At 37.8% G+C, this 15,369-nt stretch overlaps 1 protein-coding gene and 1 pseudogene across 9 annotated transcripts in view; both read left to right on the top strand.

Annotated features, from left to right (window-relative positions):
• Positions 1 to 15,369, top strand: part of CARMIL1 (capping protein regulator and myosin 1 linker 1) — a 310,460-nt gene that overhangs the window by 197,388 nt on the left and 97,703 nt on the right. For all 9 annotated transcript variants that reach the window (XR_006885324.1, XR_006885326.1, XR_006885325.1 and 6 more), the window contains 5 exons: positions 221 to 290; positions 8,847 to 8,928; positions 9,674 to 9,773; positions 9,876 to 9,930; positions 14,425 to 14,597. Coding sequence is in view for 6 of the 9 variants with exons in the window: in XM_046639893.1 (XP_046495849.1) it covers positions 221 to 290; positions 8,847 to 8,928; positions 9,674 to 9,773; positions 9,876 to 9,930; positions 14,425 to 14,597 (480 nt within the window). In the remaining 3 variants the exon portion in view is untranslated. The remainder of the gene's footprint in view (positions 1 to 220; positions 291 to 8,846; positions 8,929 to 9,673; positions 9,774 to 9,875; positions 9,931 to 14,424; positions 14,598 to 15,369) is intronic.
• LOC124227471 (uncharacterized) lies at positions 4,122 to 4,239 on the top strand (annotated as a pseudogene).

Here is a 15,369-nt window from a genome sequence, read left to right as displayed (position 1 = left end):
TATGATGGATCTGCTCCGTGTCAAACAGAAGAATGTGCGCTGTCATTTTCTTCACTGCTGTTGGGAGGCAGAAATGCAGTTGGCATTTTAAAAAGTGAGATCGTTTTTGACCTGTGATTCAGAAAAGGCGTTCTTTTTTCTCTGGGCTTTATTCAGTGTGCTTACAAATTCTTAGTGTGATGTGTGGAATTTGTGTCTAATGTGTATTTCCTCCCCTCAGAGCGCTGTTATTGGGCCTGGCTTGTAATCACAACTTGAAAGGGGTTTCTCTTGATCTCAGCAACTGTGAGGTAAGAACATCTTTAAGAGTATGTACTAGAATAGATAAGAGCCTGAAAATTGCTTTGTTTTTTTCCGGGAAAAAGTGTGATACTGTGATTCTAGAGGGTATAAATGAAGCAGAAAAACACACATTACAGAAGTTTTTGATGTTCCGTATTTTGCAAGTTTAATCTACAAACAGCCATGGAACACCGTTCAGAAAGCATTCAAGTGTGTTTTTAATGACTTTTCCCCCCCTTCTTGGAGCCAGTTGCTTAAGTATTCTATGCTGGAGCCTTGAGATATAAAGTCATCAACTAGCTTTGCTGTCATGAAAAGTGTACCGTACAGCGTTCCTTGCAGGGGGCAAGTGTGTATAACCTACCTTGAATTTAAAGACTATGAAAGGAATGGCTGGCTTGTTATTAATTTCACTTTTTAATGTCTTGGTTTAAAACAGAAAAATTAAGATACTTCTCAAAATTACAGCAATTCTAAACACTTCCTATCAATGAACGCAGAGAGGAATTGAGACTAAACCCCTCTACATTTGTAAGAAAATACCCAGGTATAAACCACCCGGTCTCTTTGGAGCCCGACTTTACCTAGCATGTCAGACTTGCTGTCTTCTTCTCAGGGCTGGAGGTGGAAGTCTCTTCAGTCCTGTTCCTGGGTCTTTATGCCCAATGTTGTCTCTTCCTGGCACACTCTTGCCATGTCCCTCTTCTTCTCCAAGGCGTCCCTCTCTTGAAGGATCTAGCTCGAGTCCAGTCTCCTCCCTACCTGCATCAGACTCTTAGGGTTCGATCCCAGTTTTCAATCCTGGATGGATTAGTTGATATCACTAAATCTCAATTTTTGCATCTGCAAAAGGGAGACAATATTAGTGCCGCAACCTTGTTATGAAGTTTAGAGAAGCTATTTTTTGACAAGTGCTGCTGAGAGTGTCTGGTACATATAAAGTTTATTTGCTCTTATCTGTCTGTCCATCTGTTGAATTTCTTCCCTGACTGCTTCAACCCTTTATGATCTTGTCCTTTTCTAATTGCCTAGTACTTAGTGGTGGTGACATGCATTTGAACACTGAACCACATAGTGCCTTGCACAATTATTAAATTGTCTCCTGTATGCTTTCCCAGCTAGGCTGTAACTTTCTGGAGGGCAATATCTGTGTCTTACTTTGTTTTATGTTTTCAGCTCCTACCAAAATGCCGGGCACCTAAGCCAACACTAAATATTGAAGATTAATGCTTTACCTCTTTGAAAATTCTAGAAACTGACAAGTCTGAAATTGTATCATGTAAATTGTTAGTGCAGGATTTTTTAAAATTCCTTTGGAGCTGGAGTGAACACCAACTGTGTGTGGGTTGCTAATCTTTTGTGTGGAAAAAAGAAAAGCCAAAAAAAACCCAAACCCCTATAAAGCCAACCCTGCATTGTGAAGTTGTCATGTGAAAATAAATGCTTTTTTATTTATAAAGAAAGACCATAGAACAGAAACCAACTCTAGTAATATGAATTAATTATTTGTTTACCAGGACTTTATTAACGGACTTGCCAATAATAATTTTTTTATGGCAGGAGGAATAAGAAGAATGGGATGGGAAGGGTTATTCTATCAAAAAAAGCAAGTCGGTATAAACTTGATTGCTCTGTTAGATCAAACTACTGAATTAGCAGTGGCCTATAAGTGGTTTTACTATCCTGATTAAATATGATGACTGCTGCTAATATAACATCTTTCATTTAGTTCTGTCATCAAAACTGGAATGGAAATAAGTGATCCCATTCATATAGATGAGGAAACTGAGGTCTAAAGAAGCTGAAATAACCCAACTCACTAATGGCAGAGCCACAATGAAAGTATGTTCTCCTGATTGTTGTTGATAATATGAGTAATTATTAGATATTAAGTACTATTGGGGCTGTCCTTGTGGCATAGTGCTTAAGTTCAGTGTGCTCTGCTGCGGCAGCCGGGGTTCACGGTTTTTGGATCCCCGGGGGCGGACCTACACCACTCATCAGCCATGCTGTGGCAGCATCCCACATACAAAGTAGAGGAAGAGTGGAACAGGTGGTAGCTCAGGGCTAATCTTCCTCAAGGAAAAAAAAAAGGAAAATTGGCAATAGATGTTTAGCTCAGGGTGAATCTTCCTCAGAAAAAAAATTTAAAAAAAATAACCAATCCAGATATTAAGTATGATTAGACATTTTCTTCTCAAATAAATTGATAGGGGTCATGTGCCCAAAGAACATTGTCTTATATTGCTATAGAGCTTGTTCTCTCAACTCCTTTGGGATCCTATTGGGAATAACTTTCAAAGACAGTTATATTAGGTGACCTGCATGAAATTGACATTTTTGTAGGTCAGAAATGGCAGACTGTTGGCAATTTCGTATGGTTCTACTGAACAGCTAGTGGACTTTTTCCTTTAAATTTTTTCTTAATAAGATAGGAATCCAGATCAAATGATTGTTCCCTAACGGCAGGATTGACCATTAGTATGATGATAATTCTAACTTCAGTTTGGCCATTTGTTTATGGACTATGTGATAAGATGATGCTGTTGAGATGGGGAACCCTTAAAACTATCTTAGTGCCATGTTCTCCTACCGTCTTATAGCTTGGATCACAGTACTGGTGACCACATTTATAAAGTCATGTGTTATATTGCTGCTCATGAAATTGATGAAACACAGAATTATTTTTCCTAATGTGTCTTGTCATCTTTTTTTCCACCCTTTTTTTTTCTTAAGACTGGATGTCCGAATTTAACTAGGTTCCACTTTGCTCATCTCTATGATATAGTAAACCTTTCTCCTGAAAGATATTTGGGGTTACAATATCATCCATATAGAATGCTTGGCACTTTGAGTTTTACTGCTGCTCTTTAATCATTCACTACTTCAAAGTTTGTGTAATGCTGTTAGAAAAAAGCTTTCACTAGCTTGGAAGTTTAAAATTATGCGTATGTATATTTTTTTCTGTTCATTCTCTGTGTAGCTGCTATAGACATAATGTCCTCTACTCTTAGCATGCCAATCAAAATCATGGAATAATTTAGCACTTAACCTTCTCTGATGATCAGATTAATTCCCAACCTGTGGTGGTGGGAATTGAAACTTTTCCCTGACACCAATAATCATCTTGGGAAATCATTTCCACGGGGATGGCTTACTTAAGATGAGGGACTGACAGACCTGAAAGGAGTCAAATGTCAGAGTCCTAATGTTGAGCAGTTTCTGACGTGGGCACTGTATGAGTTCAACACCTCCTACAGATGCCTCTATTACAGGGTACCTGAGCCATAGAAACAAAGAACAAATGTGAAATACCTTGAAGTCTTTTTATACTTATAATAGATAATTAATTTTATTAGAAAACAACTACTGTCCCCTGATTAATTTTAAAATGAGGTTTGTATGGGTGTCATGGTAGGTAAGTGATCATCATCTAAGGTGGTGGTTGAGTTTATTGACGAAAAGAGAAGAAAGTGACCTTGAAGTTGGAATTGGAAGTCTAAATTGGAACCTTAGAATAACTTTGCTTAAGCAAATTATTTTTGTTTCTACCATATGCCAGTTCCTTTGCTGTTCATTCTCACCTTTCCTGGTGAGTTGTCCTTGTAGTATTTTGTGGTATTTCTGTATTCCCCTGAAAGAGGCATTTCGTATTCATCAATTTGAATGAGAGAGGAGATTTACACTTCATGCTACTAAAAAAAAGTACCTTGCAGGTATATAAATTATGGAGTTGCTTTCCTGTAACACAAACATCATTGTTATTTGAAACTTAAATCCAGAATTTGGGGCTGTGTTCTTTTGGATCTATGAGGGCTAAGCTAGTAAGTACTGAAATGGTCTCTTTTTGGCCTTTTGGCTAAGATGAAGTGTTAGTATCTGTTCTTATCAGTTTAATAAGTACTGAAATTAACCTTACATTTACAGATAACGTCTATACTTAGAGAAAGAACATCTGTGTTCCTAAAGCCGTTTCACATGAATTCTGTTAGCATTTCTTTTTCTTTCCCTTGGTCTTTTAGTACCTAAAGGAATAATTTTTTTCCGTAAGAACATGACTCAGAGTAGTCACGGGAGGAAAAAGGTGACATGGCAAAGGGCGGGCACTTGGGAATCAAAAAGGCCCCGTTTGAAACCTGGCTCAGCCACTTGGCTTGTCAAGTGACTTACTTTCTTTCAGCCTTTGTTTCTCACCTGTGGAACGGGGATTATAATAGTTTGTGGGGGTAGTATTTGGCGCAGTGCTGAGCCTGGCACATGGGAACCATTATCTGGGGAGGCAGAGATTACTTCAGAGGAGACTTATTTTGAATGTTAGAAATTACAGCAGAGATTGGTATTGCCTTTCTAAAACGTTTTATTCAGAAGCTTTAAAATATTCTGTCTTTACTAAAACATTTTTTGGAATTACCTTCAAAGCTATTTGAAATCTTTCAAGAAGAATTAGTCTCATCAATTTACAGTCACACCTAATTTTTGACACAAAATGGTATTACCGGCTCTGGCCAGACTTGCGTCTGAAATGCCTGTGGTTGACCCTAATTCACTCTCAAAGGGTAAGAACTTAGCATCTGTGCAGATCTTCAAAGGAATGTGTATGTTCCATTGCCCTCAAGGTTGGTTCCAGAAGAAGAGTTTGAAAACTGTTTTATATGGTGGTGGTGGTAATGGCATTCGTATGTCTTCACCCCATGTGCTTGTCTACTTGAAAGGAGGCAGTGAATCTATACATTCTGGCCTGTTTTTAAAAATCTTATTACTTCATAGTCTTACTTCAAGAGAAGACTAGAGAAGTGCTGGAACGAAAGTCTTCAAGCTTAATCTTCTTCCAAGTGAGAGAGAAAAATCTCTGATAGTTTAGTGAAGATGCAAAGGCTAATTATAGCCGAGGATTGGTTGCAGGTCTGGATGTGGGAGTTAGTTCTTTTAAGGGGAAATGTTGCTGCACATAATTCCACGATTCACTGCAAGGTGCTCTGATGATGCGTAGGAAAAGAGCACCTGATATTAAAATTTATAACGAGTTAGGACATTACAGCAAGTGAATAGAAACTTCTGAGGCAATTCCGTTCAATTTGATAGTCGTTCAACCTCCTTTGAGATGAGAAGGTGGATCTGCTGTGTGTTGGGCATCATTGCTGTACCCTTCGTGTACCACTTTCCTATTAGACTGGGTATGGAATGCAGGTTGGAAAATGTTTCACCATAGGAAGCATATATGAAACAATATAATACATGCAACCATTTGCACCTTGGAAATCACTGTATTTATATATATTTTGGTTAGGTTCTAAATTGCCTTTTGGCCTCAAACCCTGCCAGCAAGAGGACATTTTTGGTTGGATCTTGTCAAACCATTTTTCATCCTTGGAGAAACCTACAATATTCACAGTTTTGTGTGAGAAAATTTCTCAGAATGAAAAACTATGTTTTTTTTTTAAATTAAAATTGGAATTCCAATTGAAGAAAAGTGATAGTTTGGGGAGTTATTTTATATTTAAATTTGTAATGTTTGCCACATCTTTTTAAGTGGCAAGTGATCTTGAGGAAGGAAAATGGATTATTAGAAGTCCTCTCTAGATTTTAGTGTCTTTGCTTCTCTTGTCCCCGTTACGGATATTTGCGTGTTAAATATAACTATTCTCTTAGAACTGTGAGTAACATCTGAAATGTTCCACTTTCCTTGAGAGGACACTTCCTCTTAAAAGAAATGTGATTTTATTTTTAACATTCAAAAAGTATTCAGTGATTCAGTTGCATTTACTCCTCTTTGATCTTGCTTTCTTTTAAATAACATTAGTGTGTGAGATCTAAGTGAGGGTAATTTAAAAACCAGTTTTACACGCACACATGCAGACACAGCCTCTAATTATGCAAATTCATTTAAAAGGCTTTTCATTACAGTAATGGAAAAGCTTTTACAGTTTTAGGAAAGCTTTAGCTTTTTGGGAATTTTAGGCATCTAATAACTGGTGAATTCAATCAAATTTTTTGGTAACTGAAGATCAGTTATTTTCTTATTTAAATTTTTGATTTTTGTTTTGGGAACAAATTTTAGTTGGAAGTGTTTTTTTCTGACTCTGCTTTTTTGCATTGTGTATTGATAGAGACTTTATCTTCTCCGTTAGTCTGCTTACTGCTGATAACATTTTTTGTCTTTTCTCCTTGGGCTTTCCTTAGCTTGGCCATTGTGTAAGTACCTTATGAATCAATAAATTAGCATAAATTGATACATTTGATTATTTTTTTAACAATTGGAAAATGTTAGTTTTATGGGTGTATGCTACAAATATTATCAGTCGAGAGTATTTATATAATAAACAGAATTGAGCACTTAAATGTTGCCTGTATTTTCCATAGATGGAATATTTTTACTGTACTTTATAATAGAAAGTAGAAATTCTCTTGTAGAAATTTTACTTCTGAACAGAGAAATCACTAACAGCAAATAATGAAATTGTCAAGACTTGTGCACTTACGTTTGTATTCTGAAAAACATAATGTTTTTGCATGCTCTGAAAATCAAATTGTTTCTTTGAAGTGTTTGCCTAAATCATTTCTTGCTTTAACTTTGATGTAGCATACATACACATTCACTTCTTCAGCTGTTAACAAGCTGTGATCTGGAGCAGTCCATCTCAAAAGTATTTGTGGTGAAGAACCTGGTTTTTTTTTTTTTTTTTTTTTCAAATTTCTGATTTGTCATAACCCATAAACTTTTGCTAAAATATGATAAAAATGAATTCCTACAAAGATTTAAACAGACAAAAAATACAAGCCCTCAGTTTTTCTTATGAGATACAACAGACCTAATGTTATTATTACTAAGGTTTCTAAAATATTTATAGTCAATTTCTGTACTTATTTTATGTCAGGCCACAAACTTTGCAGACTGCCACCAGTCCGCGGACCACACTTTGAGTAGCAGGGTAGTAGGGATGGTCTAGAGGTGGCGTGATAAGATGGGCTTGATGGAGCATTTGGATAAGCTGGAAAGCTCTGGAAAAGAAAAAAAGGAGTAGTGAAAGTGGCCTGCTCACTCTTGGCGATAATTCCACACACTGGGTCAGAAGCCTTTCAGCTGTGGAGTTGGGTGGTCTTGATTTCCCTGAAGTATGTAGACCAGTCTCTTTGGGAGGTCTGCCTGAGTGACACTCACATTCAGAGGTCACATCAGGCACCTTAGAGTAATTTGCTGTTACCTTAAAAAGTTGGAAGGGCTGGGGGCCAGCCCGGTGGTGCAGCAGTTAAGTTTGCATGTTCTGCTTTGGCGGCCCGGGGTTCGCCAGTTCAGATCCCTGGTGTGGACATGGCACCGCTTGTCAAGCCATGCTGGGGTAGGCATCCCACATATAAAGTAGAGGAAGATGGGCACGGATGTTAGCTCTGGGCCAGTCTTCCTCAGCCAAAAAAAAAGAGGAAGATTGGCGGCAGATGTTAGCTCAGGGCTAATCTTTCTCAAAGAAAAAAAAAGGTTAGGCTGAATTTAAACACATCAACCGAAATACTCCTGAATAAAGAGTGATCTCAAAGATCTGCTCAAAACTCTGCTTAACATATGAGTAGCCAGAGAAATTGGTAGGTTTTGGGCCAGGGTACCATAAAAATATCGCATCTAAAATAGTGAAACAAGAATTCTTTAAATTCTTACATCAAAACTTGACAAGTAGAAAGTAGCACTTTATATTTTAAATTTGGTATGGAAGTTTATATAAATTTTAATTTTCTTAAGGGAATTGAGAAATGACCATGTTCCTTGGTACATAGTAAGTTCCAAATAAATGGTAGTTTCTTCTCTCTTGTTAGTAAGTTTACTGAGCAAAGGGGCTATAGCTTGGGAAACTTTGCTTTCTGCACAATGCTTTACACATTGTAGGGACTCAAATAGTTGCTGAATAGAAAACAGAAAGATATTCTGATCTCTATAAAATATGCTTTTGGTTTCATGTCAAAAGATGAAAAATACTGGGTTTTATAGGTTGCCTTTCTTTTTGGCATAAATTAGGTATTGAGATGAAATTAACAATTTGCTTTTGGTTTTGCTATAAGCCAACCATAATGATAGTAATTTAGATTAATATAACGTCTTTCTATTCTGTGGCTCAGTGAGTTTGTACAAATCATTTTTTGCACTCACCTTTAACTGTTTACTACCTACTTTATAACAGTTGGACCTCACACCATTTCTGTAGGACAATTAGGGATGGGTCCTTCCTGAAGTGTTTGACAGTCAAAGTTAGTGTGTGTTGTCTCCTTTGGTGGTTTTACTGCTACTTGGTTGAGTTATACCTTGAAATCTGTAATAATCAGATAAAACAGTCACGTGTTCTCATGTATAAAAGGGACTCTTTGGATTCCCAAAAGTCAGAAATGAAGAAAATTCTTATGGGTTGACAGACAGTGCCTTGCCAGTGGTGGTCCTGCGTGGGCTCCATCTTCTTTTTGTTTCTTTTTCTAATGATTTTTAGATTTATGTGGTATGAGAAATAGCAGTGACTAGTGACTGGCTCTTTATCCTCCAGTAGGTGAAGCCTTTACCTTATATTTGGTTTGTGTTTCCGTAGCTGAGATCGGGAGGTGCACAAGTGTTAGAAGGCTGCATTGCCGAAATCCACAACATCACCAGCTTAGACATCTCCGACAATGGTAAGTCAGAAATCAGAAAAGAAATAGAAATATTATTTGAAGCATTTAGTAAAGGGAAAATAATCTTCTAGCCCAATCTAGACAACACCTTGATAAAAATGTTACTTTACTTCTCGACCAATAGAACCTTTTAACAATAGAATTTATTTATGGAATAAATCTGTGCCAAAAAGTCTTACTAAGTTGATTCCGTGACCAAAAATGCAAGGTCTATGCAGTAAAATGAGTCAGTTAAAAAATATATATCATCAGTACATTGATAAAGATCTGAGTCCAACATTTTGCGTTCTTGGTGATAATAAAATTGAACCCTCGTTTATTTATTCAGAAGCTTGTTTCGTTAGCTTCGTTTCTGCTGATTATAATAGCATGTGAGTGTGAACCTGTTAAATTTGCATAGACAACTGCAGTTACTTACCAGCGAACAGTGCGTTGGAATCTTCCCTCACAAAGTGATGGGGAGAAGTGGAATTTTCTGCCATTATCCGTGCTCCATCCCTGCTGACTTTATTTAGCCACTGATTGTATAAGAGATTTAGATAAGTCTTGTAGAGAATGAGTTTATCCCTGTGAAATAATAGGACATGAAAAGAGAGCAAAAAGTTCCTTTGAAAATAAAAGATTAGAACCCAGGGCCCTCAGGAAAGTCACCCAACGGCGTGTCACTTTTGCTTTATTGTGTTCCAGCTGAGAATTCATTTAGAAGCATGTGTTTTAATTCTCCGCTTACTCTGATTCTTTCCAGGTTTAGAATCTGACCTATCTACCTTAATAGTGTGGCTCAGTAAAAACAGATCAATACAACACCTGGCATTAGGCAAAAATTTTAATAATATGAAATCCAAGTAAGAGTTTTGAATTTTTTTTCTATGACAATGATGAAAATAACCAGCCTCCTGAAAGCTTTTGATTTCATTCCACTGTCCGCATCTTTAAAATCTCTTTAGAAATCTGACACCTGTGTTGGACAACTTAGTACAGATGATTCAAGATGAAGAATCAGTGAGTATTCGAAAAGCTTTTGCCTAAAATCTTTTGTTTGTTGCCACTCTTACTAATTATTTCTACTGGGTTAATGCTGATACACTTCAGATAATTTTATCTATGTATACATTTTCTCTTATTGTTATTTTAAAAAATGGGAGAAATATGCTTTAGTACAGTTATAGAATGTATTGAAAATTTACGTACTTTTCATTCAACTCATTTACTAACTAAAGGAAGATTGTAATAGCTGAAAATAGTATAAATTGACTTCTAAGCTCATCTTTTAATAAATCATACTCTTTCCTAACTTCATCTAATACATTAATCTGCAGACATGAATTTTTACAATCTAGTTGACTTTATGACCTTATATCATGCTGAGAAACATCATATTGCTCATTTGAACTTTGTCTAACAATTACGCAGAATTATAAGAGACTAGGAGAGTTGTCTCCCATCTTACATTGCTTCTTGAGCTCTAGTAATCATTTTATTTTTATCCGTTTTACTGCTTGTGACTAAGAATTGGTTCAGGGTAAAGAAATTTAATTCTAAATAATATCCTATTTTGCTGCCCTTTAAAATGCATTAGAAAAAAGAAAGATATTTTATGGACAAAGCCAGAAGCACTCTACTGTTAATTCCTTTAGTTTAAACCTGGTGTTTCACACCTTATATTTTACTGATGCTCTTTAAGATTTTTGTCCCTTTCCCAGCTTAGTCCTATTTGGCCACCAAACTCAGCTTTTATGTTTCCTAAAATCCAAATCAATTGGTATTCCTACCATGAAGATTCACATTATTCATGTTCTGTGACAGCTACTTCTGTAGGTCATGAGAGTGATTTCCTACATTAATCATGTGAGATATGTCACATTTTAAAAAAGTATTATTTTCCCTTTTGAATTCATACGGGGTAAGAGCAAATTCTATTATAACTGTAAGCTAATTTTGCTGAGAAAGCTAAGGGGCCAGGAGAGATGGAGACCAAAACTTTTCCTTGCTCGTCCCACACCTGTTTGTGGGGATCTGATCTGGAGGGCAAGAGAAAATTCTGTTGTGCCTCCTCATTGTGTGGATATAATTTCCAACCTGTGGGCTAGAAATGAAACTCATTATTATTTAATGAATTAAAATGCTTGTCTTTGTCCTCATTTGCCGATAAACCCCATATTTTGTTCCTATTATACTGGGTTATTAAAATTAGGGGCATAATTAGAATGTAATTTACACCTTTCAGAATTTATACTGTTTGTTTTACAGATTTAATTTGACTTTATACTGCCCTGCTTTATCTGAGCTTCTGATTTCCCAGTATTGGCCCAGTTTTAAAAGATCAGGAAAGTTGATATTGCAGAATCGTATTTAATGTTCACCGCCAAATATTGTTTCTTAACATATATTTTAGGAAAATTTATGAAAAACATATTTCTTAATTTCATATTTTGCTTATTACATGAGGGTCTTCCAACTCTGTTTCTGTAATTTTGAAAGTCTCTCACTTAAAAGATAATCTTGATATTTAAAACACACCTAAAAACATGTCGGCAGATGGTAAAATTTGCTATATAAATGTGAATTCTGTTTATAAGTTTAAGTAGTGTGCTGCTGATTATGTACAGTGAAAAGCTTTTTATGTTCGTGTCATTGAAAAGTAGGCGGCTTTTTCAAAAAGCAATTACCTTCTGTTTTCTTCCTACTTCTGCAATAGTGATGCGCAAAAACAATTTTAAATGATGGGAGTTATGTCTTGTGACTATAAAAATTCCACCGATACCTGGCACAGTTGGGCTCATTTTTTGTTCTACTTTTTAAAGGTTTTTACGTATGTAAAGTTCTCTCTTTGCTTTTTCCATCCTGACCTTGTGTTTGTAAAGCTTGTTCTTTGACAGTCCGTGGAATACTGTATTTGCCCAGTATTGCACATTACGTTCAGCTGGAAAACCTAGATGTCACCTGCAACTCTAGACAGTTGTTGTCAGGCTGCTGCACCCAGAGCTGTGGGATGGTAACACTGAGGGGCCAAGACAACAGGGAATCTTGTTTTGAAATATTACGTACAAACCTGTTTTGTAACCAATAGAACAGAGTGTGATTTTCCTGGGAGTGCCTGTAACAAGGAGACAGATTCTCAGATTCAGCACCTTCAGCTATGAAAAGAAATAGTAATGTTACATGGAAGTGCAATAAATCAAGAAGGGATGACCTTATAAATATGCATGCAATTCAGGCTGTTCTCTTCGCATTAATAACTCTGCCTATTATTTTTAAGTGTTAACTGGGGTGTATTAGAGTTTGAATATAGTATTGGAGTTGGTGCTCACTAGCTTGGAGACTTGGCAGTTTTCCAGTGTTCGGAAGAAGCTGTAGTATATCATTTTTGTAGTAGTTGAATAGAAATTGTGGAAATGATGAGAGACGTGATTACAGCTTTTTATTAAAGCAACGTTGCATTTATTTTTATTTAAAACATTAAGTTTTCTGAGCCTGCAGCATTTTTAGTTAAGTCTTTTCCATTTACTTGAGTGTAGGATCTTAAGAAAATTGAAACAACCTCATTCAGCCTGACTGAATGTAAGCATATCCAGGCTTTTTGGCTGAGGTTTTAATTGCCTTTTAATTACCGTGCCATTTAACTTTTAAAGATTTGATTCTAATTAATGTATTACCTTTTGATTTTGCCATAGATGTATTTAGTTTAGAAAACATGGTCAAATTTGGGCTATAAGGACACAAGTATAGTCACTTGGTAAAACTATGACCACATGCATAATGCCACTTTGTGGGTATCTGAGTCTGGAAACCATCAACACCCTCATCCTGCCTCCTGCAGCCATTGGGCAGATGCGCCTCGAACAGGTGTCCTTTGGAAGTCAATGTTCAATGGTTGAGTGAACGCACATACACCCCAGGCTTTGTGTGGGGGTCATACAGACCACCCAGGTACATCTTGAGACCCCAATCCCATAGGCCACTGTAGAACCTGGTCATAGATGACCCTGGAAGATACATCCAGCATCCACCACCCTGTGATGTCAGCACTGCTATGGAATAAGCATATGGAAATGTTTAGTGTGGCTGGGCCAATATGGACCACCTCAAGCAACTCAGGAGATGTCCAAAACCCCCAAGGAAGTCTGAAATCTGACTTTTAGAGCCACATTACTTCATGTCCTGGAATTCTCACCCCTTTGTTAATTCAGTTATGGCTGAAATCAAGGATAGCAAATTCAAATGTCCACAGGGCTAGGAGGGCAACATAAACAAATAAAGTGAGCTGGGTGTAAGTAGGGAGTACTATTCATTTTTTTTTTTTTTTATCAGATGCTAGGCAGGCCAAACCAAACTGGCTTCCAGGCTGAGTGGCTTACAGTCTCTGGCTTAAATGGGCTGCAAGTGGGTTGGTGTGGATTCACCATACAGCTTAGGGTTCTAAAAACGTCACGCACATTTTACTTTTTCTTTTTTTTTTTTTAATTGTAGGTATCTCTTCTGATTGGTACTTAAAAGATAAAGCTAAGGGTGGTGATCAAAAAGATCGGGGATAAACTAATAGGGGCAATGTTGTGTTAGAGTTAAGAGCACAAAATTTGTAACTAAACTGTGTGGTTCCAGTTCAGCTACTCTCTGTGTCACCATGGTTGAGTCACTGGACCTTTCTGTTTCTTACTTGGGAAATAGGAATAACCATGCTTAATATAATTATACCCAAGTATTGGGTTACTGGGAGGATTATGTGAATAAATACATGTAGAAAGCTTAAACAGTGGTTAAACAGAGTAAGTGTTCAATAAATGTCAGCTATTATTAATCTTGGCTGATTTTTATTTTGCATTTGGCCTCTACTAGTGTTGGTTTTTCTTTTTTCTTTTTTTTTTTTTGCTGAGGAAGATTCATCTTGCGCTATGATCTCTTGCCAATCTTCCTCTTTTTGCTTGAGGAAGATTCATCCTGAGCTAACATCTGTGCCACCACAGCATGGCTGCTGATGAGTGGTGTAGGTCTGTACCTGGGAACCAAACCCAGGCCACCAAAGTTAAGTGCACCGAACTTAACCATTAGGCCACAGGACTGGACCCTCTACTAATATTTTAAGATGTTATTTCACCTTCTATAGCAGTAAAATGGGTAAAAAGGGATAGTATAGCAGTACGGAAGCTCAGAAATTTTTGTATAGTATTTTAATTTATTTCCTCCTATCCTCCACTTCAATGGAGCTGGTATCTGCCACTCTAGATATCTTCCTACACCTTCCCTTAGAAGAGAGGTGGCTGGTAGTCGGCATTAAAACAGAACCTCTGCATGTTTGAATCTAAATGTTCATTTTATGCCAGAGTGTTTATGTTCATTTTCTGTCCCATTTATCAGGTTCTTTTGGACAGAGCTTTCAAAATCAGACACTTTGTGCAGTGGGTACCTCCCCTTTATGATTCTCCATGGAATGGGTCATTGAGAGTGGGGGCTGCTTTGATGAGACAGTGTGAGTGCTTTCTCTTGTGCCCTCTATAGCCTCTGCAGTCCTTGTCCCTGGCTGACTCGAAACTCAAGACTGAGGTCACCATCATCATCAATGCCCTGGGAAGCAACACCTCCTTGACCAAAGTGGACATCAGTGGGAATGGAATGGGGGACATGGGAGCAAAGATGCTGGCCAAAGCACTGCAGATCAACACCAAGCTCAGGTACGCATGTCAGGCCCTCAGCCCTTAGGAGTGGACGCTTGTTCTCAGGAAGGCCTGGAAAATATTCTGACCAGCAAGCATTGGAGAGCTGGCTCTGCCTGCATGGGCCTGAGCTTCCCATGCGGCCAGCTGAGAAGCAGAGGTGACAGTTGTCTTTTGTCAGAATACTGGGGAGAGTGTTCCCAAATTTAGACAAAGTGATTTCTTCAAACTGTTGTCTTAAAGATTTCCAGTGAGGTGAAACCTGACTGAAAGCTGTTGCAGTTTCCTGCTTCACATCCGTGTCGCAGATGACCGATGTGTGGGGAAAGGCAGTGAGCAGCAGAGGAGGGTTCCGTAGGCAGTGCCAAACGAGCAGAGCTGGGAAGACTGAAGGAATAACACGAGGGACTTCCTGTCCTTGGCTGAGCCCGGCGTCTTATCTTTCCCTCCTACTCCTGCCAATATAAAGACTTAAAACCCAAGGGATCCACTGTCAAAGGCAAGTTCACACTGGGTACTAACTGTGCTGTTTAGTGGTTTTCATCCATAGTGCTTCCGAAGCATGGCTTTTCTTAAGGACTAGCTGTGTGGGAAGCACTTTTCTTGAGGACTAGCTATGTGGCAACCACTTTCTTAAGCCCTAGCTAGGTGGCAACCATGTTATTATCATCCGTCATTCAGAGAGAGCCAGATTGCCACCTAGTCCAGCAGTCTGCCGAATGAAGAGTTAATTCACATTACTCTTCAAGGGCTCTTTCTTGATGTTTCCCTTGCTCTCCAACATAAGACA

This window comes from Equus quagga, chromosome 15 (genome assembly GCF_021613505.1).
Source record: "Equus quagga isolate Etosha38 chromosome 15, UCLA_HA_Equagga_1.0, whole genome shotgun sequence".
Classification (NCBI taxonomy): Eukaryota; Metazoa; Chordata; class Mammalia; order Perissodactyla; family Equidae; genus Equus; species Equus quagga.
This window is presented reverse-complemented; position numbering and strand designations above follow the sequence as displayed.